This window comes from Stigmatopora argus, chromosome 6 (assembly GCF_051989625.1).
Source record: "Stigmatopora argus isolate UIUO_Sarg chromosome 6, RoL_Sarg_1.0, whole genome shotgun sequence".
NCBI lineage: Eukaryota > Metazoa > Chordata > Actinopteri > Syngnathiformes > Syngnathidae > Stigmatopora > Stigmatopora argus.
The window spans coordinates 2119152-2146962 of record NC_135392.1 but is presented as its reverse complement, the minus strand read 5'-3'; the positions used below and the strand labels follow the sequence as shown (position 1 = coordinate 2146962).

General features: G+C 43.2%; 4 protein-coding genes across 4 annotated transcripts in view; 1 reads left to right on the top strand and 3 right to left on the bottom strand.

The window, feature by feature from the left end:
• Positions 1–11344, bottom strand: part of zhx3a (zinc fingers and homeoboxes 3a) — a 104847-nt gene extending 93503 nt beyond the window's left edge. The window contains exons 1-3 of the mRNA XM_077601897.1: positions 11116–11344; positions 10456–10527; positions 10202–10303 (exon numbers count right to left, since the gene is read on the bottom strand). The gene's annotated coding sequence lies outside the window, so the exon portion shown is untranslated. The remainder of the gene's footprint in view (positions 1–10201; positions 10304–10455; positions 10528–11115) is intronic.
• LOC144075674 (transcription factor MafB-like) lies at positions 2902–4830 on the bottom strand. Its single transcript, XM_077602975.1, has one exon. It carries the CDS (start codon positions 4388–4390, stop codon positions 3407–3409), a length of 984 nt encoding a protein of 327 aa, XP_077459101.1. The 5' UTR covers positions 4391–4830; the 3' UTR covers positions 2902–3406.
• On the top strand, positions 5807–10783 carry LOC144075130 (DEP domain-containing mTOR-interacting protein). Its single transcript, XM_077601904.1, has 9 exons — positions 5807–5918; positions 5993–6171; positions 7053–7176; positions 7246–7424; positions 8431–8643; positions 8710–8847; positions 8928–8998; positions 10213–10317; positions 10411–10783. Exons 1-9 carry the CDS (start codon positions 5836–5838, stop codon positions 10534–10536), a joined length of 1218 nt encoding a protein of 405 aa, XP_077458030.1. The 5' UTR covers positions 5807–5835; the 3' UTR covers positions 10537–10783.
• A 356-nt stretch (positions 11345–11700) lies between the features above and the next one.
• On the bottom strand, positions 11701–27523 carry il17rd (interleukin 17 receptor D). Its single transcript, XM_077601901.1, has 16 exons — positions 27295–27523; positions 22068–22122; positions 19566–19688; positions 17563–17681; positions 17374–17494; positions 16329–16373; positions 16094–16245; positions 15960–16025; positions 15264–15318; positions 15093–15203; positions 14840–15024; positions 13990–14105; positions 13655–13891; positions 13262–13588; positions 12222–12430; positions 11701–12111 (listed from the first exon to the last, which is right to left on the bottom strand). Exons 1-16 carry the CDS (start codon positions 27487–27489, stop codon positions 12008–12010), a joined length of 2220 nt encoding a protein of 739 aa, XP_077458027.1. The 5' UTR covers positions 27490–27523; the 3' UTR covers positions 11701–12007.
• Between the last annotated feature and the right edge of the window lie 288 nt (positions 27524–27811).

The following is a 27811-nucleotide window of genomic DNA, read 5'->3' as shown; positions in this document are numbered from 1 at the left end:
GGGGGGGGACTTCCACTAACAGGGGGGTTTGGATTTTTATTTTGCGGGTCGCTTTAAGAAATATCAAAGGGTGAAAATTATTCCACTGTCATTTGTTAAACAGAGAATTGGGAAATGGGTATTTAAAAAAAAAAAAAAATTCATTTTCTGAGCTGCTTTATCCTCACTAGGGGGGTGCTGGAGCCTATCCCAGCTGACTTTGGGACACCCTGAATCGGTGGTCGGCCAATTGCAGGGCACGCCGAGACTAAGAACCAATCAGTCATAGCTAGGGGCAATTTAGAGTGTCCAATCGGCCTACCGTACATGTTTTTGGAATGTAGGAGGAAACCGGAGTACCCGGTGGAAACCCACGCAGGCCCGGTGAGAACATGCAAACTCCACACTGATCTGGGTTTGAACCCAGGACCCCAGAGATGTGAGGCCGACGTGGTAACCACTCAAGAACACCAAGGCACACCCTGAATCGGTGGCCGGCTAATCGCAGGGCATGAGGAGACAAACAAGCATTCAAGGCCACACTCATAGCTAGGGGGATTTTAAGTGTTAGCCAGCTAGCCTAGCATGTTTTGTCACAGTAGCAAGAGGGTGAGAATACAGACACAGTAAAAGACATTTTAGACATAAATAAATAGATAATAAATAATATGTATACATATACATATATATACATTTTAGACATAAATAAATAGATAATAAATTATATATATATATATATATATATATATATATATATATATATATATATATATATATATATATATATATATATATATATATATATATATATATATATATACATATATACATATATACATATACATAAATATACATATACATACACATAGATGTACATGTATACAATCAGTTGGGCTTAACATTCAGCCATTTGTTTTGTTAAAGAGCCTGACAGCTGATGAGGGAGAATGTGGGAGGAAACCGGAGCACCCGAAGAATACCCACGCAGGCCCGGGGCAAACATGCAAACTCCACACGGTTGTACCGACCTGCATTTGAACCCACGAGCCCAGAACCGTAAAGCCAACGCGCTAATCATTCGTCCGCTAAGCTAACACTAAGGAAAATCTATCATATAGAACAAACTCACATCATGGTTTAAAAAATTAAAATGGCATTTTATTGGGTCTGAAGTTGGATTTTGCAGCAACCGCCACATTATTAAACACAATTTTCCATCATATTTCTGTAAAATCCATTTCCTTTGACCCATTTCGGCTCTAATCCGGATTGTTTTGGTCACTAGTAGCAGACAAAAACAAAACAAAAAATATCGTCATACTTTAAGTATGATATGCGCACGCGTCTTAGTCACTTTCATCCTTTTCACGATATAAATATAGCGTGTCAGCAAGCAATGGAAGACCAGGAAAGACTACTTCTTAAAGGGAAAGCGCTTTTTTTGCACCTGTGGCGAGGAGACAACTAACAGGGGTCAAACCTGCTCTTCAATAAAAACGAAGACCACCTGCTTTTCCGAACTTTCACACAACATGTTTGTAAAAAAGTGCCAATTCTTCTGCGACAGTGCAAATGTCACTTCTGGACCAGAGAGAACACTTATCACGTTGGCCTTGGAAGAGGATGGCTCATCCAAATATTATTGCACTCCTGAACTGAGAAGAAGGAAACGTGATGAGGAAACCGGCTGCTGGATTCCAAAAGTGGCAAACGGTGCAGAAAACGAACACACACACCAAAAAAAATGCTATCAAGTGCACACACATTCCTGATGGCGAGCGCCATGGATTTTGGAATGGTCTCTTCCTCTCTGGCCGAGGACAGATGCCATTTCTTTGTCTGAGGAAGGGAGATGAGGGGAAGCCTGATTTCCAGCGCCTTTTATCTGGACGCCGCAGCCTCTGCCAGCCTTTCGCGTGTCGGGATCCCGCAGGAAGCCGGGTTCCTTCGAGGGCAAAGGTCACGCGAGGGAAGAAGGCAATTTGGGCCCGGCACTTTTAATAACCACATAGCAATCGCTCCCCTTATTAATGATTGCAATTCCCCTTATTAGGCCATTTTTGAAAAATGCTATTTACTGACTCATATAGGGCGCACTTAAACGTCTCAAATTTGAGAAAAAGTGGACGGGGTGTCCAATCAGTAGGCACGAAATTCAAGATTGTGTGGATGTCGATGTATGAGGATGGCAGCTTGACTGTCTGGGTACATTGCTTGCTGACACGCTATATTTATATCATGAAAAGGGCGGAAGTGACTAAGACGCGTGCGCATATCATGCTTAAAGCATGACAATATTTTTGGGGGTTTTTGTTTGCTACTAGTGGCCGAAAATGATCCAAATTAGAGCCAAAATGGGTAAAATTAAATCAATTTGACAGAAAAACATACTTAAAAAATCCTGTAGCAAAGTTGTTATACGGCGTAGACAATTTGAAATGATCAAAAAATGTATAAAATACGGGAAAAACACATGACACATGAAAATGGAACATTTGGACTCATTTGAATGAAGAAAGATTGCCTAAGACATGTTAAAAAAAGATAATGTAGTTTTTATATTTTTTACAAACCATTCTTATGGTTGTATTGAAAAGTATTCATAAAGTTTTGTACATTTATAATCTCAAAATTAAACAAGGATGTATGTATAGTATACATAAAAGCAATTGTCAATGTGACAAGTTTTAATTTGATTTGATTAGGAATATTTTTATAAAGCACTGTTATGGTTATGTTGAAAAGTTTTTATAAAGTGTTGTACTAAATCTGACATTTTTTTATCTCAGTTTTCAAAAGATTCAAAAAATAATTCTCAATTTTACCAGTTTTAATAGGAATAAGATCATTCCAGTTTTATGTGCATTTAAAGTTTCCCAAAGTAAGTCACTGTTTTCTTCCAAAAAGAGATGAGACACGATATAAAAAGTCACAATAATTTTATTGATCCATAGTATATGAAAAACACGACAATTTGCATAATTGTGTTTTCTTTAAAAAAGAAAGAAAAAAAGAAAATACAAGCCAGTCGAGTAGACATCTGTCCAGCAGAATCAGCTGAGTAAAAAGAAAACCAGCTTCAATAAGAGTCTTTCTTTCTTCAATCTGCATTTTAATAAAGAGGAAGTCCCAAAAAAATGAAATGCCAAAAAAATCAGGAAGGCAAAAAAACCGATGATTTCAAGGAACTGATTTCAAACAATGAAAAAAAAAAAAAATTTTTTTGGGTTGAAAAACTGCTCACACATGTCCTGCATGCATGTTTGATTGGTCGCCATCATTCATCACTTGTTGAATTTTAACTCTTCCGCCACGACATCAAAAAAAGAGGTGATTGTTGGTAAAGCAAACTTGTCTGCTGCTGGCTATTTAATAAAATAAAATTTAAAAAAAACAACCCCCCCAAAAAAGTAAGGTAACCGACGCCTCACATCATATACTCGGGCGAGGAAGGGTTATCGCTGGTGGATCCGGTTTCGTGGTATCCGTTGGCCCCGGACAGTTTCTCGCACTTGAGTTTGTACGCGTCCCTTTCCCGCACCAGCCTTCCCAGTTCGTGCTTCAGCTGCTCCACCTGGGACACCAAACTGGTCTTCTCATGCTCCAGAATGTGTTTCTGCTGGACTCGCTTGTAACGACACGACTGCGCGTACCCTCGGTTTTTCAGGGTCCGCCGCTTCTGCTTCAGACGCATGACTTCGTCCTTGCCCAGCCCCCGCAGGAGCCGGTTTAGCTCCCGGACCGACATGGACACCAACTGGTCGTCGGAGAACCCCGAGTCGCCGTTGCCTCGCCTGTGAAGACCCTGGAGATGGTCTCCGTGCCCCCCGATGTCCTCGTCCGGGGACCCGGGGGACGCCCCGCTCGGGTCGTCGTCCTTCGGGTAAGGGTGGTGGCAGTGGGTGCCCGGTAGCATGTCCGGCGGGGGCGCTAGCTCCGAGTAGTGATGGGCGCCCTCCTCGCCCAGGGGGTCGTAGCCTTCGTACTCCACCGGGAAGGGGGGCTGAGGGTGGCCGTGGGCCCCCGGGGGGAGTCCCTGTTGAGCGCTGGCCCCGATCAGGGCCTCCACCGCGTCCTCGGGGCTCAACCCGAAGGATTGCGGGTACATCTGAGGGTGCGGGTGCGGGTAAACCCCGTTGGCGGCCATCCAGAAGGCTTCCTCGGGGTGGTTGCGCAACTCGCTGGCGGGCAGGTTGGGCGACGAGGGCATGGAGTTGCCCGGCGTGCTACCCGGGGTGGATGACACCGAGTCCGGTCGGTGGAGCTGGTGGCCGCACGGGCCAATCAGGGAGCGTTCCATCGCTTGCACGGCTTCCCTTTTCACGCCGAACTTCATCAAGTCGAAGTCGCTGACGAAATTCATGGGGGGTCTGTGCAGTAGTCCCGAATGCGGGTGCGCCTCGGTGCTCATTGCCTTTTTTTTTTGGAGGGGGGGGGGGGTGCTGTCTCCTCGCAAAGAAGCCCCCGAATGTGACGCCACGTGTTCGGACGTCGATCAAATGGCACTCGCTCGTCCCATCCAAACAAATGAAGATTTAAAAAAAAAATCCAAGGCAAAGTGAGAAGAAGCGCGTGTCCGCTAACATCCAGGCGAGAAGTGACTCGACGCACCCGTCCAAGTGTGCAATAAGGGGGGGCACGTTTAGTTGATAAAGCTGCACGGGATGGGTGTCACCGCCCCCCCAGACGACACCTCCACGCGGCTCGCCAATCACAGCGCATAGGAGGTGATTTGCATAAGGGAGAGCTTGCTCGTGACCATCACTTGACCGACACGCAAAACACGTTTTTAGCCCCATTCGAGGAAGAAAGTGTGTTTTTTTTTTCACTCGTGACGATGTTCAAGTCTATTCAAACTCATTTTAAGTGATAAAAACGACGTTAGACGTCCATTGAGGCAAAGAGAGGCTGGACCTGCTGGCAGCCAATGAAAAAAAGGAACACAACTAAACTATAATCTGTCATCCTTTCTTTTAAAAAAAGAAGCAATCAAGCAGTAAACCAAGACTAGCCTTATTACGCTTACTCTATAATGAAAAAAATAATAAAAACAATTGAACTGACAACACTATTGACGTTTATCTGTAACTCTGCTGGTCAACACTGACACCTGGTGGCCATTTGTATTTTTACAACAAGGGTTCCGATTTAGGGGAAAACAACTAAAATATTCTATATTTTAAAAAAAATCTTCAAATAATAATAATAAAAAAATAATAATAAAAAAATAATATTTAAAAAAATAATAATTAAAAAAATATATTTAAAAAATAATAATAATTAAACAAAATCCAAATGGACCAAATTTGTAAAATATATCTTGTTTAAAAAAACAACAACAACAAGAAAACTGATATCTAACAACTAACATCACAGAAAGCATTCAAGTCAAAAAGGGAAATGTCCCTTTTTTTCCCATTTATTTTCTGAACTGCTTCTCCACACAAGGGTCGCAGGGGGTGCTGGAGCCTATCCCAGCCAACTACGGCGCCCTGACTACGGCCAGCCAATCGCAGGCAAAAGACAACCAACCATTCATGCTCACACTCATAATTTAGTCAATTTCAAGTGTCCAAGCAGCCTGGTGGGAGGAAACCAGAGTACCCGGAGAAAACCCACACAAACCCATAAGAAGATCCAAACCCTTGATCGAACCTTCCACGCCAGAACCGTGAATCCGGCGAGCTAACTACTCCACCGCCGGGCCACGGGAAATGGATCTAAACCTATTTCTGTTGAAAAGAAGCGGATTGGTTAACTGTCTTCATGTGTGTATACATAACATCTTGTGTGTGATATGTCAACACCGAAGCCACAGTTAGCGCGACTTGGACTCTTTCGTCATTGGATGAAGACATGGAGCGGACGGGTGGCGTCAACGGAAAAGACCTGGCTCGACAACACAAGGCCGAAGTCATGATTGCGGGGGAACAACTCAGGTAGGACTTCCAAACGTGGACGGTCGCGTTGCAAAAATTCCGGGTGCGTGATGGATGGACACTTCCCGAAAAAGGTTGAGGCTCCACGATGGGAAACTGATCAAGGACAGACGCTACCACCTCCGAACGTATCCCAACTGCTTCGTGGCGGAGGAACTGATCGCCTGGCTGGTCAACCACAAGGAGGCGCCGGACCGGACCACGGCCGTGCGTCTCGTGCAGCATCTCATGGATCAGGACGTCGTTCATCACGGTAAAAAAATTAAGCGCCGAGACCGGCCTGGTCGACGGCGGAGTATATGCTAATACATGTGTCAAAGTGGCGGCCTGGGGGCCAAATCTGGCCAGCCGCATCATTTTGTGTGGCCCGGGAAAGTCAATCATGAGTGCCGACGTTCTGTTTTAGGATCAAATTAAAATGAAGTGTAGATCAGTGGTTCCCAAACTATCTTACCTGACGCCCCCCTTCTTGCTTCTTGGGCCAGACCATTTTAGATATAATATTTAGATTTATTTATTTTTATAAATGGATTAAAAGCCCTGAATATTCCGTTTTTTATAGATCTAAAACAATGTTTATTTTAGCTTTTTTAATATTTTTTTTTAGATTTTACAAAATGATTTTTGAACTAAAAACAGAAAAAAATATTAAAAAATTGCAGTTGTTGATTTAAAAAGGGGAAAATAAGGAAATATAATATACATCTATACTCTTCATTTTAATTTGATCCTAAAACAGAAAATCAGCACTCATCATTTACTTTTCCAGGCCACACAAAATGATGCGGCGGGCCAGATTTGGCCCCTGCGCTGCCATTTTGACAACGGTGGTCTATACTGAATAATGTCACATTTTAGTATTGAACATCATAACCACTAGATAGGTATTTGTTACTTTGTGAATAGGTGGTGCATTAGAACCAATCAAAAGATGTTTTTCCATTGTAAATTTTTTTCAGAGGGTGGGAACAGATTAATTTGTATTTAGTTATTTTCTTTGGAAAACATTGATTTGAGATACGAATAAATTGACATACGAGCTCGGTCCCGGAACACATTAAGCTCGTATCACAAGGCATTACTGTAATGCTAACAAGACACACCAACTGGGCTTTCTGCCTGTTTTTTCTATAGTTTGTGACAAGTGGTCCGAGTTCAAGGACGCCAAATTGCTGTACCGTTTCCGCAAAGACGACGGCACGTTTCCCTTCAACGCGGAAGTGAAAATATTCATGAGGGGACAAAGATTATACGAGCAGTAAGCGCCGGAAAAGTCCAAGCAGGTCTGGAAAGATGCCATTTGTGTTTTTTTCCTATCGCTAACTAGTCTGATTGCGGAGAAGCGCTCGATTCTGCAGCTGCGAGAGGAGCAAGGCGTTTCCTACCAGCGTTCTTTTCCCGGCTGCCAGCTCATCGATTGGCTGCTCCAAAACGGGGAGGCGGCCAGCCGATCCCGCGGTCTGGAGTTGTGCCGGGCTTTACAAGAGCAAGGCATCGTTAGGCACGGTGAGACAACCCAACTAAAACGGTACTCGGACGATTCGCCAAAAGACGTTTCGCCGAACGGACGTTTTGCCGAAACGGGATTTGCGCGCTTGCCCCGCCCCCGGATCGTGTGTGTACGTACATGTTTTTCAACCTCGGCCCGCGGGCCATATACGGCCCGTTACAGATAACATTCATTTAGGATTAACAAGGGCATGTACTGCCCCCCGCTGGACATATTTCTAAATACAAGTACATACTACACTACAATGTGCTGCCAATTTTTTTTTATTTTTTATTTTATCCTTGCGTTTAAAGTAGTAGCCATTTGGAGATGACGCAGAACACTACGTGACAGAAGAAATAGAGAAAATAAAGTAGTAGTAACAGTAAGTACTACTGTAATGAAATTGTAAATCCAGAAATCCTACTCCAGAAAACGTACACCAGCATATAAAACGTTGAGATTAATCTTTGAATTAAGGTTCTCAGCAAATCATTTTGAATATATATCTCCTAAAATAATGGGAAATTATTTCAAATTAAACTAGAAGTAAAAGTGTGTTCCATGGCATTTTCAGGTATTGTTTTCTAAGCCCTCTAGTCTGTTAGAATTTCACATAAGTCTTCTAGTGTTGTTTTTTCTCAGTGTCAGACATCAATACTCAGCTTTGATAAATTACATTGCATGTCCAAATGGCTACTACTTTAAACGCAAGGATAAAATAAAAAAAATAAAAAAATGCCAGCACATTGTAGTACGTACTTGTATTTAGAAATATGTCCAGCGGGGCAGTACATGCCCGTGTGATTCCTAAATGAATGTTATCTGTAACGGGCCATATATGGCCCGCGGGCCGAGGTTGAAAAACATGTACACACACGATCCGGGGGCGGGGCGAGTGTGCGCGAATCCCGTTTCGGTGAACTGTCCGTCGGCCAAACGTCATTCGGCGAATCATCCGGTCACGAACTAAAATGACGCTTCACGATTGTGATTTGTATTCTTCTCCCTTTCGACCCCTAGTGGCCAATAAACACGATTTCTTCGACAGTGGACTCCTCTACCAGTTCCGCATCAACTTTCGCCGCAGACGGCGTTTGTCCGAGTTGCTTTGTAAAAGCGAGCGGGACGCCAACCAGGGCGCCGTGGGTTCCACGCCAGAAGACGGCCACCCCGATAGTCCGTTTGTTCTCCATAAAAGTTCTCCGCAGGAACCTGCCAATGGCTTCCAATCAGGTCAGAGAGAAATTCATTTTCTGGAAATGTTGGATATTCCTTGAAAAGTCCATGATTGAATGGTAGGCGGAGCCAGTCGAGACCAGAAGCAGGTGAGCGGTTCTTGCCGAGGTAGTTTGAATTCGCTTCAGCTTGAGGAGGCGGGGTTTCCTCCTATTGGTCAGCTGTCTTCAACCCCTGTCGTAAGATGTAACCCGCAATCGGGCAAGTATGCGATTCAAGTGCTCTACTCGCCAAATTGTTTGGGAAGGCGAGAAAAGGTGATGAAACGATTGGTCTTGCAGTTCTTAAAAGACGGTTTACGTGCGAAGAGTTGCTGGAATCGGGAGGACATTTTTCCAAAAGAGTCTTGACGGTGAGCGGGATTGAACGGATTTTTGGTTTGGACTACAGTAATCCCTCGAATATCGTGGGTAATGTGGAGCTGACATGACCGCGATAATTGAAAAAAGTAAAAAAAATTAAAAAAAAATTAAAAAAAAATTCTTCAGTGCGGAGTCCTAATAGCAAGCGGCAGAAAGGGGAGTGGCTTCCGCTTGCGAGTTTAATTAAAAATTAATTCTAAAAAAATTGCCCAGAAAAAGACTTCTGGTAAGAAAATTGTCATTTCTGTCAATAAAAAGCATCAAGTTCTCGTCAAGATAGACTTTTTTCAAAATGATTAATTTGATATTTTGCGTTTCAGTGCGGAGTCCTAATAGCAAGAGGCCGAAAGGGGAGTGGCTTCCGCTTACGAGTTTAATTAAAAATTAATTTAAAAAAAAAATTCCCCCAGAAAAAGACTTCTGGTAAGAAAATTGTCTTTTCTGTCAATAAAAAGCATCAAGTTCTCATCAAGATAGACTTTTTTTTCAAATTAAAGAATTTGATACTTTGCGTTTACAAAGACAGGCATATTTATTTCCTTATGATATTGAGCCAATAATGTGCTTTTGATTCATACAGTATGTCAGAAATACCACATGCAATGATTTTTCTTAAGATTTTCCCTTCAAAGTAACACATTTGTACTCCCTATTAAAAAAACATGAATATGGAGGTGAAAATTGGGAATCAGGGGGCGTCTTATACAAGAGAAATTGTAAAATTCAACTAATTTAAGGAAATTTTAAGGGTACGGCTTATACGCGGAGGCGGCTAATATGCGAGAAAATACAGTATTTCTTTTTTAAAAAGATATTTTGGACGAATGTCATTCACGTTCTTTTTACATTGTAATCATTTTGTCAGAAAAAGGCAAGAATGTTTTGAAGATGGCGGATATTATCTTGAAAAGTCAGAAGCTATTTATATATACAATAATCCCTCAAATACAACAGACACGCAAAATCGCAAAGTAGGGCATTATATAACTATTATAACTTTTTTTAGTCCTAGTAGCAAGAGTGGCTTACGAGTTTCACCATGGAGTTTCACATTTTTATGAATTTAATTTAATTTTTTTTAATTATTAGAATAAAAAAAAATGCTTAGAAGTGAATTTGCGATAAGTAAATTTGCGATAAGTGAAGTCGCGATATATATACACATAAATAAATATATAAATAAAATCTCTTACTGTTATCCCAGGTGATAAGTGATGCTCTGGGGTGGGGCTTTGTCCTAAGAGGCGTGGCCCCCTGTTACGTGCAAGCTGTGGACCCCGGAAGCCCTGCAGCAGCTGCCGGAGTAAAGGTCAGAAAAGGAAATGGCATTAATTTGCAATCAATCAAATGTGTAAAGGCGAAATCAAGAGTGACCTACTGTAAATCTGCCCTGTAATTTTAGGTGCGGCAATTAATATGTCAGGTGAATGGACAGTGTGTACTCTACCTGGACTACAGGACAGTGACGACACTGGTGATGACTGGACCTCGCGTTGTTGTCTTGGAAGTGATGGAATCACTGGAATAATAATAATAAGAATATTTTTTTAAAAATTCAAGATTAAGTATATATGAGCAGGCTATTACAATTCTGACAATTACAATTTCAAAATCAAATTTAGTCCAATATTTCTGCCTTTGCTTACTGGAAAGCTGATGTTTGTGGATCAAACATTGTGATTGGTTGCCTTATGTCACGTGCCATTTTGCCACTCGACTCACTTTTGTTTTGCAACAATACCGTTATGAATTAAAAGTAGCTCTTAAACATGTTATTAATTTTCATTAATCCTGTCTGACCCCGTTTTTTTCACTAAAAAGGCCTCTAATTTCCTTGGAAAAGGACAAAACGGCACAAATCCAAACAACGTATGTGGGTCTTGATTTCCGGAATGTGGTGATTAGTAAATATGAACCAGGTGTGACGAGATAAAGTTTGAATTTTTGGGACGCTTCAAAACCGGAACATTTGTCAGAACGCCTGGGCTAATAAGATAAATAAAATTCAAAATTTATAACTATAACGTAATTGTTACCCTTCCAAAACACAAAAATGAGGGAATAAAAGTGAAATGACGGTCAAAATTGAAACGTGGAAGGTGCTCACCTCGCCACGCCGGTGGTCGCCACCCCCCTCCATCAATTATGGGCTCTTCCTCGTTCACTTTGGAGCTTCTGAGAATGAACAACAATCAAAGGCAAACGCAGCCCTTCCGCGTTCGTCTTTTCATTCATTTCATGACATTAAAAGTCGTCGTTTTGGTCCAAAACTGGAAAAATTACGAGAAGCCATAAAAGTCACTCGACTGTCAAAAAGCTGGGAAAGTCATGTTAGAGAAACTCATGTGGAGACGCTTCCTGTCACGTTTCGACAGTTAACAAAATAAGAGATTCTCGTTTGAGGACAACATGGGAATCCAATGGATGATATCGGGGAGGAGAAGCTGGTGTTTTCTTTGCTGTTTTGTGAGCTTTTATTGTGAAGGCTATGGGAGAAAAAAGAGCGTCTATTTTTCGTCTGTTGAAAGACAAAACATTGCATGAAGTTTAAGAATATTCATAATTTCAACAAAACATACATTTCTACCATAATCCTAGGAGATTCTTGCAACATTCCTTCCTTTTTTCTAAAAACAGAGCATCCAAATATATCTGTTTATTTTTAAATTAAAAATCCAAGCCATGGACTGAGTTAGTGTTAGTGGTGTTTTCCTTTATTTTGGTACTATAAAACAGTACAAATCCAGACAATGTAGAAAAACAAAACTAAATATAAAAATGTAAAAACAGATATTTTTGACAAAATAAAAAAAAAAGTATTTACAAGTGGAAAATGCTGGCGATTTTTTTTCCTTCCAATCACGAGTCTCAAGGCTCCTCCCCTCGCTGGACCCAAACATCCAATCGGGTCGTAAAGGGCCGAACTCGGACGAGGCGGAACGTTCCCGCGAGTCCTCGACGGCGGGTACCGTGGTTCCCCGTATCCCGCGAGTTCGGCGCTAGTGGGATGTCGCCGACTCCGATTCCGAGTGATGCAATTGCACCTTTTGGAGGGTGGGGGCGCCGCAGCCCAGCGAGGCCACCGCGGGTGGCTCCTCATCTCCTGAGGGAACAGAAAAAAACACATTAGTTTGCAAAATCTGAAAATAAAAATTGCCCCAAAATTGGACAACTGTCTCGAACCCTCCCCCCCTCTCTCCCTCACTCACTCACCCAAACCGGACGAGGACGATTCGCTCTCGGCCAGCGAGGACGAGTCGGCCCGGTCCATAAGGGGGATGGACAACTCGGACGACGGCACCGACGACTCGTAGATACCCGAATCGCGGGGTGGTGGCGGCGGCGGTCCACGCTGACCGGCGACTCCTCCCCCCGCCCCCGCCACCGCGTCCTCCTCCGACTCACCGGGCGTCTCCTCCGTCCTGAGCGGAAAACGGGAAACGGTCTTGACCAGCATGTCTTATATATGTAGTAGAGGTGATATGTACCACCGTTTGGATATACACTGGTACCTCGACATACGAGCAGCTCTACCTACGAGATGCTCGAGATACGAGGTAAATTTCCAGCAAATAATTGGCTCTAGATACGTGAAAAATTTCGAGATGCGAGAAAGTCAGGTGGCCATGACATGAGAGGCTGGCTGTTTATCATTGTAGCGCACTGTCTCTTTTTGCCGCATCTCTTTCGTGTATAACAGATATCTACGAGCACTGAACAATTTATTCAGACGAGTTTCGACCAGAAAACGCACAAAGCGCATGCGTGGGCAAAAAGAGGGCTTTCTGGGTAATGAAGTACACTCGTGCACACAACACCAATTGCCAATGGCACCCTTTCTCAGAATAAAACTTCATTACCCACAATCAATACATGGGTAGGCTGTTATTCCTTCCTTAGCCTGTTAGCTCCCACGATCGCTCATTCAAGACTACTTGTCGTTGGCAAGTGGTCGTGCGTTATCCTATTGTGAGGACATGTGTGTGCATCATTTTGGGAATATTTTGAAGGGAATACAACAGCAAACAGCCCATCGATAGCGAACGTGAGGGTGGAGGCGTGGCAAACAGCTAACCCGCCCAGAACGAAGGTAAAACATATTAAAACTAAATTAGAATTCAGGTTGGTGTAAAGTTACATTCAACATATGTTTGCGTGTGTCTGTATATATTAAGCCAAGTTAATTTAAATTAGTTTGTTCGGTTACGAGTGTGTTGCTGTGGATAAGCGCCCCCGGTCGACGGCGTGGCTACCTGGAGGTGGACGGCGAAGCGGGAAGAGGGGCGGCGGGGGCCCGGTCCAAAAGCGCGTTCTTCCGGAGCGCCCCCTCCCCCGCCGACTCGGCGACGACCCGGTTCAGGAGCAGTCCGGGCGAGGCGGGCCCGGGGAGCGGCAAAGGCGAAGGGGGTCCGGCGGTCCCGGCGGGGGCGGCGGACTCCCGTCCGAGGTGGCGGTGCATGTCGCAGATGGCCACGTAGAGCGAGCGCCCCGACTTGCTGCGGAAGTAGTTGCGGCGCTGGACCGGAGGACCCCGGTGGAGGCGGGCCAACAGCTCAGGCAGCTGCTCCATCAGCTTCAACCTGGCGACGACGCATTAGCTCCTCCCACGAGGAATCCCGTCGCCGTGGACTCGAGCGAGGACGTACCTGGGCGCCAGACCGAGGACGGCGGGGACGTCCTTCTCGTCGGAGTAGTCGAAGTAGACGGCCATGAAGCGGCGCAAGCCGCTAGGGCGTTCTCCATCGGCGGCGGCGGTGGCGTCGTCTCGCTCGGCCCGACGCAATTTCTCGCCGATCATGGCCACGCCGGTCACAAACAGGTCGCCGCCGCCGTCCCGAATTGCCGGCATCTTTCCCCGCCGGCTCTTCCTCTCCACGAAATATCTAGCAGCGGGGAGAAAAGTGTCACCTCAAATTTGACAAGCCAATGAAATCGATAGAATCTTGTCAAGGAAGGTGAAAAGGGGGCGTGTCCCGCCTACCGTAATCCTTTGGAGCAAACCACGATGACAAAGTGGGCGTCGTCCAGCCGCCTGCCGAGCCACGACATCTGACCTTCCTGGCACATCTCCAGGTGTTCCCACAAGTCCAGCACCACCTGCGCACACAAGCCGTTGATAAGCATCTCGTACATTTTCAACAAGAAAAAAAGCACAGGCACATAAACCTGTGATAAATAAAAAAATTAACTAGCAAGTATTTTTTCATTAAACAACGATCATGTATATACGGTATTTATAAAGATTTAATTTTAAATAAATGTTAAAATGTTATTATTACTAGTTTCAGAAAAAAAAGCGTAAAGCGATTTTATTGTATTTTCGATTTAAATGCTTTTTATGTTATAAATGAAGATTCAAAAAAATTAATTGAGAAAAAAACAAAATTTCCTCCGCTTTTTTCAGTCTTTTAAAATTTCTTTTACATTTTCCAACTAACACACAGAAAAGCAAAATATTCTACATTCCTTATTTAGTTATACTAATTTATTCTTTTAACAAAAGCAGCAAATATTGGCTATATTTTAATTCACTTTTTATATTTCCTCTTCTATTTAACCATGAAATACCCTTTACTTATTACCTATAAATTACTTGAAATAAAAATACACTATTTTGATTAACAAATTTTAAATGCGTATTATTTTCAATTTATTTTTTTAACAAAAATGGCAAATATTGCCTTTTTAAAAAATTCACTTTTTATATTTCCTCTTCTATTTAACCATCAAATACCCTTTACTTATTACCTATAGATTACTCAAAATTAAAAAAAACTATTTAGATTAAAAACCCATTTTAAATGCATATTGATTTAAATGTTTGTTTTGACCTGGCAACCGCAGAAGTCCTGCAGAAAATAGGCGAAGCTCTGTATGACGGCGGCATGTTTGGGTCCGTCTCGGTCGGAGTAGCAGAGGAAGACTTTGGGGCGGGGGCGTGGCCTCTCCGCACCGCCCGCCGCGCCCTGATTGGACGACTCGCCGCTCTCCTCGTCTAGCTGGCTGTATATATTCTCTGACGGGGAGTCAAACGCGCATCAAGACGCCTCCTCGCGAGCCCAAACGGGAAAAAGTCGGGCCTACCTCGCTGCTTCTTGCGGCACGCCACGGTGAAAAGCGTGGCTAGTGCCGACATGACCACCAGCGGCACCGTGATGGCCACGGCTCGGATGGGCCCCGCCCACGGGGAGTGCGCTGCAAAGGCGAATCGTGAGGCGGAGAGGGAGGGTTGGCGCCAAGTTGCTGGTCAGTTACCTTTGCTGACGTAGTACTGCGTCTGCCTCCGGGTGGTGTTGCTTTCGTCTCGCAACTGCAAGGCAAACATTCATTCGTTCATTTTCTCAACTGCTAATCCTCCCAGGGGTGCTAGAGCCTATCCTGGCTGACTTAAGGCACCAGGCGGGGGACATCCCGAATTGGTGGCCAGCCAATCGGAAGGCGCAAGGAGACAAAAACATCTACCGCTCGTCGCTAGAGTGCTAAATTAGCCTAGCATTCATGTTTTTGGGACGTGGGAGTACCCGGAGAAAACCCACGAAAGCCCGGTGCGAACATGCAAGCTCCAAAAAGGACGGTCCAGATCTGGGCTCGAACCCTCGATCTCAAAACTGCGAGGCTGACGCGTTAACCACTCATTCACCGAGCCATAAGGCAAAATTCCACTAAAAATAAAATCAATCCACCATCCCGAATAAATTTATACTGAATACACACATGTTGAAAGAATAAAAATGTGGTAAAAAATAAACAAAATCAAGAAAATAACTGCAAAATTGAAAAAAAGGCACTCATACAAAAAAAAAACAGCTAGAAAGTCAAAAAACTTTTAGTTGTCTACTTCCATGGGCACCATTGACAGCACTAAATGTCCAATCTATCTGTAGTAGTAATAGTAGTTGTGTTATTTATCCACTAGATGGAGCTCTAGTAATATTTACAGTACTGACATACCTCGATGGTGTAAGTCCCGGGAGCCAGGCCCCGAAGCACGCAGGTGGTCCTGGGTTGCGTCGCGTCCTGCCGACACAAGATTTTTTTCAACGAGAAGACAACGGCGGTGGCGGCGGCGTTCGGAGGCGGCTTACGGGTTCGCAGCGGCGAAGTCCGAAGGGCCCGTCCTGCCGCAGCTTGTAGTAGACGTAGTATAGACGGAAGGCGAAAGAGGGCGGGGCCCGCTCGAAGCTGACCCGCAGCTCGGCGCCTGACTGCCGCACGCTCAGCGTCTTGGGTTTCCAGACTGCGCGGGAAAAGACGCGCGCTGTGGACTGGGTTCGCCGGAAAGGTGGCGGCGGCGACGGCGATTGGGGGACGAGAACTCACAAGGTTTGCACGCCGGGTTTTCCCAGCCCAGGAGGACTTCACAGGCTGCGGGGAGGAAAGGAGAAAAGGGAACGATTTTGTGCAAAACAATTGAAAATAGGGAAGACAGAATACACAACATAGTGGGGCAGTGGTTCGCTGGTGGCGTCCCGGTACCAAAGGCTCGGAGGTTCGATTCCGGGATACAATGCTGAAGCCTAATTTGCCCTCAGTTGATCAACTATACCACAGGTGTCAAAGTGCCGGCCCGGGGGCCAAATCTGGCCCGCCACATCATTTTGTGCGGCCCGAGAAAGTAAATCAATGAGTGCCGACTTTCTGTTTTAGGATCAAATTCAAATGATTATAGATGTATATTATATTTCCTGATTTTCCCCTTTTTAAATCAAGAATTGCAATTTTTTAATCCATTTTTTCTTTTGTTTTTAGTTCAAAAAGCATTTTGTAAAATCTTAAAATAAATAGATATTTTCCGTTTTCCACTTTATTATTAAACATAAAAAAATATTTTGTTTCCTTTTAAAATGGAAAACATGATTAAAAGAAATTTTCCATTACAAAGAAAAAAAAGCTCAAATAAACATTGTTTTAGATGTATAAAAACGGACTATTTAGGGCTTCTAATCTAATTTTAAAAAATCAAAATTTCAGATCTAAAATGGTCCGGTCCACATGAAATGATGGAAAAATGATTAATGCGGCCCGCGAACCAACCCGAGTTTGACACCCTTGAACTATACAATATAAAATATTATAACCTAATAATATAAAAAATAATATTCACCATTTAGCAATATCATTATGAAATATACAATGCCAACGCAGTCTTTTAAATCACTAGTATTTTTATATTTGATGAAAAATATGTACTATACTGTGCTTCTTTTGTTTACACTGGCCCGTTTTAGGTTGCAGCGCTACTTTAGTGACAGGTCAGTTTCAAGCCAATTCAGAAATAAAGGCAAAAACTCTTAAAATGTTTGTAGCATTTTCCACCAAAGGAATTACAATGGATTGTAACCCCGACGCGGGACGGCCCACTTACAGTTGGTCCTGACGAAGGAGGGCGGGAAGAAGCTGTCGTTCATCAAGGTGGGGAACGGCACCACGCGCACCATGTAGTCCGTGTCGAAGCTCAAACCGCCGAACGGCTGACTGCTCAGCTTCTACAAGAAGACCAGTTTTTAAGAAGGAATCTGCTCCCGTGGTAGCAACGAGTCGGCGTTCCACTTACGGTGTTCTTGTAGGAGAAGTTGAGCTGTCGCGGTTCTTTCAGGACCAAATGTTGGCAGCGTTTTCCTTCTGGACTCTTGTCCTCCAGGTAAACCCGGAAGCCTTTAATGTGTTCGATCCCTGTGTTAAAAAAAATAAATCCAAACGCGGGTACGAGGGCAGATGAGCTTCTCACGCTTGTTGCTAGGCACCCATACGATCGCGCGATCAAAAATCAAGTATTAAAAAAAAGATCGGGTTTTAAAATCACTTGACATTTTTAAGAATTAACTCATTGTCTGCCATTGACGTTCAGAGACGTCCAATCCATCTTGACTGGAAGGGATCGTTCGATCGTTGCCAGGCCTCCCAGTCTAGATGGATTGGACGCCTCTCGCTGTTAAAGACGGTGAAACTTGTTCACTTTGGCAGTTAAAAAAATTAACTAAAGCAAAAACTTTAATATCCGTATATGTAAACATAATTCACTAATCTCATTATTCTGTACAAAAAAACATTCTAGCAACAAAATCAGGGCACTTAAATTGTTTATTTTGGGTCACGCATTGACCCGAGGCCTTATTCGTCACAATAAAATGCTCATAAACGCCTTTCAAGTGCATTTTTTTATCTCGTCGAAAACATTTCCTGTTAGTGGGCATGTGTTCCTCATTTGTCTTATCTCTTTTTTTCCCCCCTGAAAGCGTGACGCCAGCGTTTGGAACGGGGAAGGAAAATTTGATCAAGCAACATCTTGACCACGTTTTTGGGAAGTCGTCGAGGGCTGGAGTTCAAGGCAGACGAAGACGAGGACGAAGACGCGGACGGACGGAGGATTTGGGAAAAGTGCCCAGGAATCTGCCCGGGGACGGAAAAACCTGTTCTGCGGTCTAGATAATGAGAACAACGTGTCCCGTGCATGGAAAGCTCCCATTACAAGAGGAAAAGAGCCTTTGGTGTGTGAGTGTGTGTGTGTGTGTGTGGGAAGGGGGGATGAAAGAGAAAGAGTGGGAGGGGCCGCAGGTGGGGATCCAAAGCCGGGGGACAACGAGGGGCTTACAGGCGAAAGGACAAGTCGGGAATTCAAAGGGAAAGGTAGTAGCTAGAAATCAAAAGGTAGATAAAACTAAAGGAAAAGTTCAACAAATCACGGAAAAGCAAAGTGGTCTGTTGCCGGGCAGATTTCAAGCTCGACAAAGATTTTGAATTGCGACAAATTTTGACAAGTTTGGTTAACTTTACTTTCATTACTGACTTTAGTTTGGACATTTTTCTTGTTGGGGTGATTTGTGAGTGGACTTTAATTGGACGGTTTTGTTTGTAAAGCTAAATTGTGAGTTTAATTGTCCTAAAAAAAGGTTGTTACTAGTGTCAGTAGCGGGTTTAATTTTGCTCAGAGCGGTGAGTTTAACTTTGCCCATACATTTTTGTTTGCTAAAATTGTTAGATTAATTCTGTTGAAAATCCAAATTTTGAGGTCTTTTTTTTTTGGGTGATAGATTTTTTCCTAGGCCAAAATTGTAAGTTTAATTTTTCTCAGATGCTTTTGTTTCTATGCAGAATTGGGAGTAGAATTTTGCCGGAACACTTTGTTGCTAGGCGAAATTGTGAGTTTAGCTTTGCCCACACATTTTTGTTTGCTGGCCAAGATTGTTATTTTAATTTTGTTGAAAATCCAAATTTTGAGGTCATTTTTTTTTGATGATATATTTGCTCCTAGGCCAATTTTAATTTTGCTCAGTTGTTTTTGTTTCTATGGAGAATTGGGAGTAGAATTTTGCCAGAACACTTTGTTGCTAGGCGAAACTGCCAGTTTAACCTTGCTTGTGCATTTTGGTTGCCGGGCAAAATTGCGACTTCGGTTGAGACACTTTTTGAATGACTTCTGGGCTGTTTCAGTTTGTGGGAAAACAAAGACCTTCCTTCACTTTCCAAGCCAGAAGCTTCGGGTTACAAAAACGCGCACGCATTCCTCGCCGGTCAATCACCGCCAACGAACACGCGTCGGTCAGGTAAACGGTGTACCTAGCGGGCTGGCGGCCCAGTGGACCAGCACTCCGGCTCGCCGGTCGCAGGCCAGGTGCGTGAAGGAGACGTCGGCCACCTCGTGGATGACGTGCTTTCCCGGGGGGGAGTTGGACGAGCAATCTGGAAAGACACCAAGATGGACGTTAGCGCCGTAAAATAACCAGGCCGGGATTCCCGAGCCAACACACATGGATTCTTTGTGCGGTTGAAAGACAAAGCTCAGACACGACTGGCTGATCTGCTTTCATGGAGGTGAAGAAGAAGAAATGGAGGAGGAGGACGGAGGAGGAGGACGGAGGAGGAGGAAGGGGCGTCCTGGGGCTTAGCGAGGACGGAGGAACTCGGGCGGATGCGACACGAGTCAGCGACCGGCTTCCGAAAAGACGTGGGGAGGAGGGCGGGGGTCATGTTCAGGGCCGGGGGAGAAGGTCAAACATGTGCTAAGCTAATTAGCATCACGTTTGGCAAATGGCAGGAAAGCGAGACTAAACAAAATCCAACAAATATTAGCAAACGACGTTAGGCAGGTTTTTTTTGTGGAAAAAAAATCAGCCCCGGACACATGTTTTGTACATCGACATGAAATTTGGTGGACATGTCTACAATTACAGAACGCACAAAAAAGTCTCTTGGGACGATGGCCTAACTTGAAGAGGAAGGCAGCCATTTTGCTTTGAAGTAGCCATTGGGCTACAAGGCATGTCCACCACAATGTTGGAAAAAAATTCAGCCCCGGACACACGTTTTGTCCATCAACATGAAAATCGGTGGTCATGTCTACAAAAACATAACGCACAAAAAAGTATCTTGGGCCGATGGCCTAACTTGAACAGGAAGTCAGCCATTTTGCTTTGAAGCAGCCATTGGACATCAAGTCATGTCCTTCATAGCGTCAGAAAAAAATTCAGCCCCGGACACACGTTTTGTCCATCAACATGAAATTTGGTGGACATGTCTACAATTACAGAACGCACAAAAAAGTCTCTTGGGGCGGTGGCCTAACTTGAACAGGAAGTCAGCCATTTTGCTTTGAAGCAGCCATTGGACATCAAGTTGTGTCCATAGCGTCAGAAAAAATTCAGCCCCGGACACACGTTTTGTCCATCAACATGAAATTTGGTGGACATGTCTATCAGATCAGAAGGCACAAAAAAGTCTCTTGGGGCGATGGCCTAACTTGAACAGGAAGTCAGCCATTTTGCTTTGAAGCAGCCATGCCGTTTGAATTTGGCACGTTTCAAGTTTTTGCCGATGTCATCACGCCCGATCAAGCGTGACCGACGCAAGGGGTCAAAGGGCATCCCGCCTCCTTCCCTACAGCGACACCGGCGCCTGCGCCTTCTTCATCCGAGGGGGCGGCGAGGTGTGTCGGGTGCACGTGAGCGGACCGCCACAAAGCCTCATTGTCATGGAAAAAGCAGCTTCCTTTTCTCGTTTTGGGGTCTCTCATCTTTACTCCAAAGATCCGTGACCTCTGACCTCCCCAAATTTACTCCTCTCAAATTTCTTTTGCGCCTGACGCTTTAGCTCGCCGTGAGTTAAAAAGTGAAATGGTGACCCAAAAAAGGGTGTTTCACACATTGGCTGCTAGTGACAGTGAGGGATGTTCAACCCAAAAAATGTAGTTACAAAAGTGCAGAAATGTTCTAAATGAACCACCAAGTGCTAAAAAAACACACACAAAAAGTTGGAAAGTTCCTGTGACCCCCCCGCTTTGCCTCTTTTGTACTTTGGTGGGTTGAAGTCAAGTTCTTTGCCTTTTGTCCGTGACCGCTCGCTTTTTGGTGGGTTCAAATGTGGCGGTTTGCGTTGACTTTTGTCTGAAAAATTAAGTGCCAACTCAATAAATACACTATAAGATAAAGAAGTATAAAAATAATCTCATCCGATGAGACAAATAAGTAGAAATATCATAAAATGCAGTTTTATTTATTCATTTCAAGATGATTTTTTAAACTTGATTTATTTGGAATTTTATTTGCTATCATTTGACTTGATTCCTTTAGAGCTGATGTATCATTTTTTTAAATACTAATACTACTTATTCAGTTTTTCTGTTTGGATTTATTGAAATATTTATGCATTTCAGCATTTTATTGATTTAGAATAAATAGACTGTTTTATTATTATTATTCCAGATGACATTGTTTCTCTTTTGATTGATTCATTTCACCCTTTTTCCCACTTTTTCCTCATATAGACTCATTCATTCACCTATTTAAATATCATTTTTGGATTACAGTAATCCCTCGTGTATCGCGGGTTCACAACACGACAATTTTTTTTCTGGGGGGAATTTTTTTTAATTTTTTTATTTAATAGGGGTGACCCTACTTGGCGGTTTTTCGATTATCAGGGCCATGTCTGCTCCACATTAACCGCAATATTCGAGGGATTACAGTATTTAGAATCGTTTCAACATTGTGTTCCCCTCATTTTATCGGACATTTTCAGAAAAGAAAATGGAAGTGAATGAAGAAAAAAAAAATTCCAACTCACTGTCGCTTCTTAGCGTGACAGCCAACCTGCGACTTCCTTCTGCTCCGGACTGCACCTGCCAAAATAAAAGACAAGCGCATTCATTACGACGGATCTGAAAATCCTATCGGAATTCTCTCAACTTCAATTTTTATAAACAAAAGTTGATTCTTTCAACAAAGTCCAACCCAGAAAATTAGAAGGAAGTGACCCAAAAATCAACAAAGTGAACTAAAAGGAAGTGAAAATGATGTAGAATGGCTGAAAATTGACAGGAAATGATTAAAAAATGTGCAAAAAGGGACACAAAATACAAAGTTATATCTGTTTATGTTTTCTCTATTTTGAAACTAATGACCGTATCGGCCGCATTGTCTTGCGTTTTGGCGTTTCGTCCATGTCAAGTCTAATTTTTGATCCAAGATGGCGGCCCGCACGGGTGCAGTTGCTCTTTGATCTCTAGTTTTGGGCTTTGTTTCCAGAATGACATTTCGTTATACGCAGCTGTTGTATAATGACAATAAAGGCTTTTGATTGGATTTGGTTGATTGAATTTGTGCGCATATAAGCCGTACCCCCGATTCAGTCATTATTTTAACTTTTTGATGCTAGCATTTTCCCACTTTTTTCCCCACACGCGATGGCGACACCTCCCCGGGCACTTTTTTTACGACGCGAACCCGCCGGTCACGCCACGGCGAGCTCGTTAGAGGTGTCGGACGTCGCCGAGGTGTAGCAAAGCGGCGCAAGCTAGCACCTGAAAGCCATCGGACGCGCGCCCCGCTGAGCGAGATGCCCATTAGCCGCCGCCCCCTCGACGGCGGGCGCACGTGTTTGTCGTTAAGGACCGCCACGCCAGATTTGAACCATCAAACGAGCCTTTGATGCGAACGCGCAGACGCCATTAAAGCGCCACGCGAGAAAGGATGAGGAGGCCATTTGCCACCAAAGTCTTTTTTTGTTTCACCGTTTGTTGTTTTGGAGTTCATAATTGTGCAAAAAAAATGATTATTATGCAGTAATAATAAGAATTTTCTTTTTTTTAATTAAAAGAAAATAAACGAAAATAAAAATACACGAGTTTTCCTATAAATATATAAATATTTTTCAAAATTGATTTAAAAATAGAAGGGGAAAATATTGGTTTATTTTTTTCGGAATAAAAATACAAATAAAAACAAGAATATACTATTATGTTTGTGATGTCAATGTGTACATAATGACAAAAGAATGGATATTTTCTTCCCCTAAAAAGTATTAGTAGAAATAAAAAGCTAAAATGGGGGTGGGGGGTCTGGTGGGGGGTGCGACGCCCCGAGCTAACGAAAGCTAAAGCTAGGCGGAATTTCCCAAGGGAATCCCCAAATAACTTCCTGAGCTAATCGCGCAGCTAATTGCGGGTGCAATTGTCGGAAAGGCCGAGTCGGATCAAACGGAGGATGCGACGGGGGAGGGGAGGGGAATCTGATTAAACAGGAAGTGCTTCAATGATGTGCGTCCATTTTGTTTGCCCACTCGCTTCCAGATGTGTGCGTCCAGGCAACGTTTGGCGGGCAAACATCCGAATCATTTTCTTTGGGCTAATTGTTAAGGGCCGAGGAGGCCTGCTTCGGACCAAAATGAGCCACTTCCTGTTCAATTCTGGGCAAGGGGAAGGAAGCTTTTGCTGAGCCCTATCATAATAAAGGAATGGTCTCCCGAATTTATCGCTGAAATCCATTTTTGGGGGTGATTTTTTGGGGTTGCTACTCATCTGGACTATTTTCTGTTCAGTTTTGGGCATTGGTTGTTGAGACTATTTGTTTTTGTTGTTGTTTTTTTAAAGATTTTCCCTTTAAAGTAAAACATTTGTACTCCCTATTAAAACCATGAATATGGAGGGGAAAATTATATGCGAGAAATTGTAAAATTCAACGATTTTAGGGCAATTTTAAGGGTGCGGCTTATACGCAGGGCAGCGTATATGCAAGTAAATACGGTACATTTAAAACAGGATATGTTCTGTTTCAGTCATTTTTTACATTTTTTAAATAAAAACAGAAAACAAGTTTTTTTATACAATTTTAAGGGTAAGATTCTGATCATTAAACATGAAGTTATCAATTTTAAGGGAAATCCCTCAAGATTCAGATCACAAAGCATTAAGTCAACAGACGGGATTTATTTAGGCGGCCGGTACAAAGTGCTGCGCCGGTCCGGTTGTGGCCCGCAACCCGCCAATTTGAAACCTGAGGTGCACGCGGATGTGTGCGGCCAAAAAATAAAAGAAAAAGTGTGATCAGCAGCTGCGCAGGAGGAATTAGTCCACACAAAAGTGAGGTGCGACAAAGCAACCTGAAGAAAGGAGTGTGTGCTAGCGAGTGTGTGTCTGTGCGCCTGTGTGTGTGTGTGTGTGTATGTGTATGTGTGTGTGTATGTGTGTTCAGCCAAGCAGAGATTTCCCACCAACAGAAACAAAACCTGCAGCTTCCACCTCCTGCTTGAGTGCTCCTCAATAACAGCACCCCAACCGCCAGCTCCTGCTGAACTCCTCCAACTCCCCCCAAAAAAGCCACGCCCCCCTTGTATCTGGGGACAAATCCCTTCCACCCACAGAAGAGGAAATGGCCTTGCGCTTGGGACCGAGAAATTGTTATTTATGATCGCAGTTCTGAGTTCGATCCCAGGTCGGGCCTCACTGTGTGGCGTTGGAGTGTTCTCCCCGGGCTTGCGTGGGTTTTCTCCAGGTACTCTGGTTTCCTCCCACATCACCAAAACATGCATGCTAAGCTAAATTGTGAGTGTGATTGGTCATTTGTCTACTGTCAACTTGATTTCATGTGGGCCGGACCATTTTAGATATAATATTTAGATTTATTTTATAAATTGATTAAAAGAACTGGATTAAAATCCCTGAATATTCATTTTTTATAGATCTCAAACAATGTTTTTTTTTAGCTTTTTTTAAAATATATTTTTAGATTTTACAAAATGATTTTTGAACTAAAAACACAGAAAAAATGGATTAAAAAATGACAATTATTGATTTAAAAGGGGGAAAATCAGGAAATTTAATATACATCTATACTCTTCATTTTAATTTGATCCTAAAACAGAAAGTCGGCACTCATGATTTACTTTCCCGGGCCACACAAAATGATAAGGCGGGCCAGATTTGGCCCACAGGCCGCCACTTTGACACATGTCAGCTGGGATAGGCTCCAGCACCCCTTGGTACCCTTGTGAGGATAATCTTTTAACAGTGAAAAAATTGTGGCCTAAACTAATTTTGTCTGTCATGGTGCCGAGCCAAGGAGAAAAATGCAAAAAAATAAATAATAATATTTGGCGCTCAGTTTTCCCATGACAAAATAAATAAATAAATATTAGGGGAGGGGGAGGGGAGAAGCCCACGCAGGCGTACCCGGTACCTGGCTGGAAAAGTTGCGATTTCCGGCCGGGAGGAAGCGTAGCCGTTTTCCCCCGGGTGACCACCAGATGTTTTACACACATGCCGAAGAGAAAGGGGGTGTTTCAGGGGGCTTTTGGATTTAGGAGTGGGTGGACATGGGATCGCCCAAAACACAAAGGGAAGGTTTTTTTCCCCCGGTGGGGTTGGGGGGTGGGGTGGGGGCCGGCGGTACAGGTACAGGTGAAAGGCAGGAAGCGGGATATCCAAGACGGGATCTAAGCGGGGGGGCCTGTTTAAAGATGAGAAGCTTTCCCAGAAAAAAAACAACAATGCACTACAAAGATTACTTACTCCAATTCCATACCTCAATAATTTCTCTTTTCTTTTTGTTGTGGTTTTTTTTCCACGTTTTCACATCGTTTGCACTTTTTAAACCTGTTTTACGCATTTTCCAATTTATTTGGCGATCTATACAAAGCTGTTTTTTTGCTCATTTTTGGCTTCACGGCCATTGACCGCACTCGGTGTCCAATCCAATTTGACCGGGAGGGTCGACTTCCCACGAAATGGAGTGGTAGTCAAGCCGCCGATCCCGTGCCGGGTTTAGAAGGGCAAAAAGGAGGATTTTCCCATTTTTTTAGGTCATCAATGTCTTTAAATCTGGTAGAGTAACGAGTCGAACTAACACACGTCGCCCCCTACAGGCCTGGCATGCCAATGACATCCATTCTTTCATTTGCCCTACATGTACACACATCTTCACACCTGAAAAATAGCCCAGCCTCAAACCCCTGCTTTTGGCAACCTTTAATGCGTGTTCAGGCGTGGCTACAGGAAGGAATAAATCGTGAGTTATAACCAATCCAATTACCTCATTTAGTAAAAAACATTTGTATTTCTTTCAACAATAGATAACAAAACATTATGATTATCAAACGTACGCTCTTATTTTAGAGTTTTAAACACATTTTAACATATATTTAATCAGAAAAGTAAAGCTTTTCTTCATTTTTTAATTAAAAACAGAAAATCTGATTAGTTTATTCTATGAAAGTAGTTGGTTCTCTTGGTAATAAATCAATATTATGTAATAAAGCTAATGTTTAGAGTTAAAACAGTAGGTGAATTACACTAAGGAAAAAAATGAGGGCAAGAAAGACGACGGGAATTAAACCAGAAAAATGACAAACAACAAATTTGCATAGCGGCGACCAATCTTGGAAATCAGCAAGCACGCAGACACGAATCAAAGTTAAAAGATAGTGGACAAAATCCGAGCAATAGTGTCCAAATCCCTCATAAACCGTACCATTATTAGAATGTTGGAAGGAAAAAATATATATTTGGGTCGACAACTTTGAAAAAGATGAAATGGAGGAATTTGAAAAAAACAAGTTCCGTCGGCATTTGCTTTCGTCGTGCTTTATTATAATCGATTTAACAGAGTTAAAACACGAATGACACAAAGCCGCATTGAAACCAAGGCTCAAAACTAACTTAGTGACCATTTTATAACAGAACCATGAAATCTACACGTTGTTTTACAGGAACAAGCTAGCTTTAAATGGCCATTTTTCACAAAAACGGAATTCGGCGTGAAGCTACTTCAAAGGCACCGACAGGTAAACCGACCCGGGCGGAGGAAGATAACTTTCCGATTCAACCGAGATAATCAAAGTTTAACTACTTTTTTTCTACACGAAATGACTCTAACACTAAAGAAAAGTAAACAAAAAAGTTACCAGGAGCAAAAAAACGCGTTGACACCTGAAGTGTTGACGTCTAGCTAGGTTGACAATTGACGACAACAATTGTGAAATGTCGCTAGTTGTAGTTTTTTGTTTTGTTTTTGTTTACCTTGAAGCCGCATCGTTCCGGGTTGTTTTTCCTGTTGCTGGGAAGCGAGGTGGCCCCGCAAGAAACATTCCACAGGACGAGCAAAGCGGGGAGGTAAGCGAAGAAGGAGCGAGGAGCCGCCATTCCTCTCGGGAGTCTCGGGAGACAACTTCTGAGGGAGAAGCGCGAATGCTTGGCCGACCCATGCGCCGGCATGCCGTGCGTACTGCGCCTGCGCACGACGAAAACTGTGCGCATGCGTATTGTGGGGTTGGAAATAAACATGAACGTACGAAAACGGAAATAAATGCTTTTTAACCAAAGATATTACAGGAAATGACATTTGGAACGGATAAATACTAGGCTGAAAAAAAACAATAATTTAATATATATATAAACAGATTCATTTAATTAATTTATAATTTAAGAGTAATAAATACTATTGAAATATATATTCGTCTAAGTAGAAGCGGAAATGAATAAAATTAAAATCTAGAAGCAAAGTTTGTCAACAAACTACAGACGTAAACACAAATGG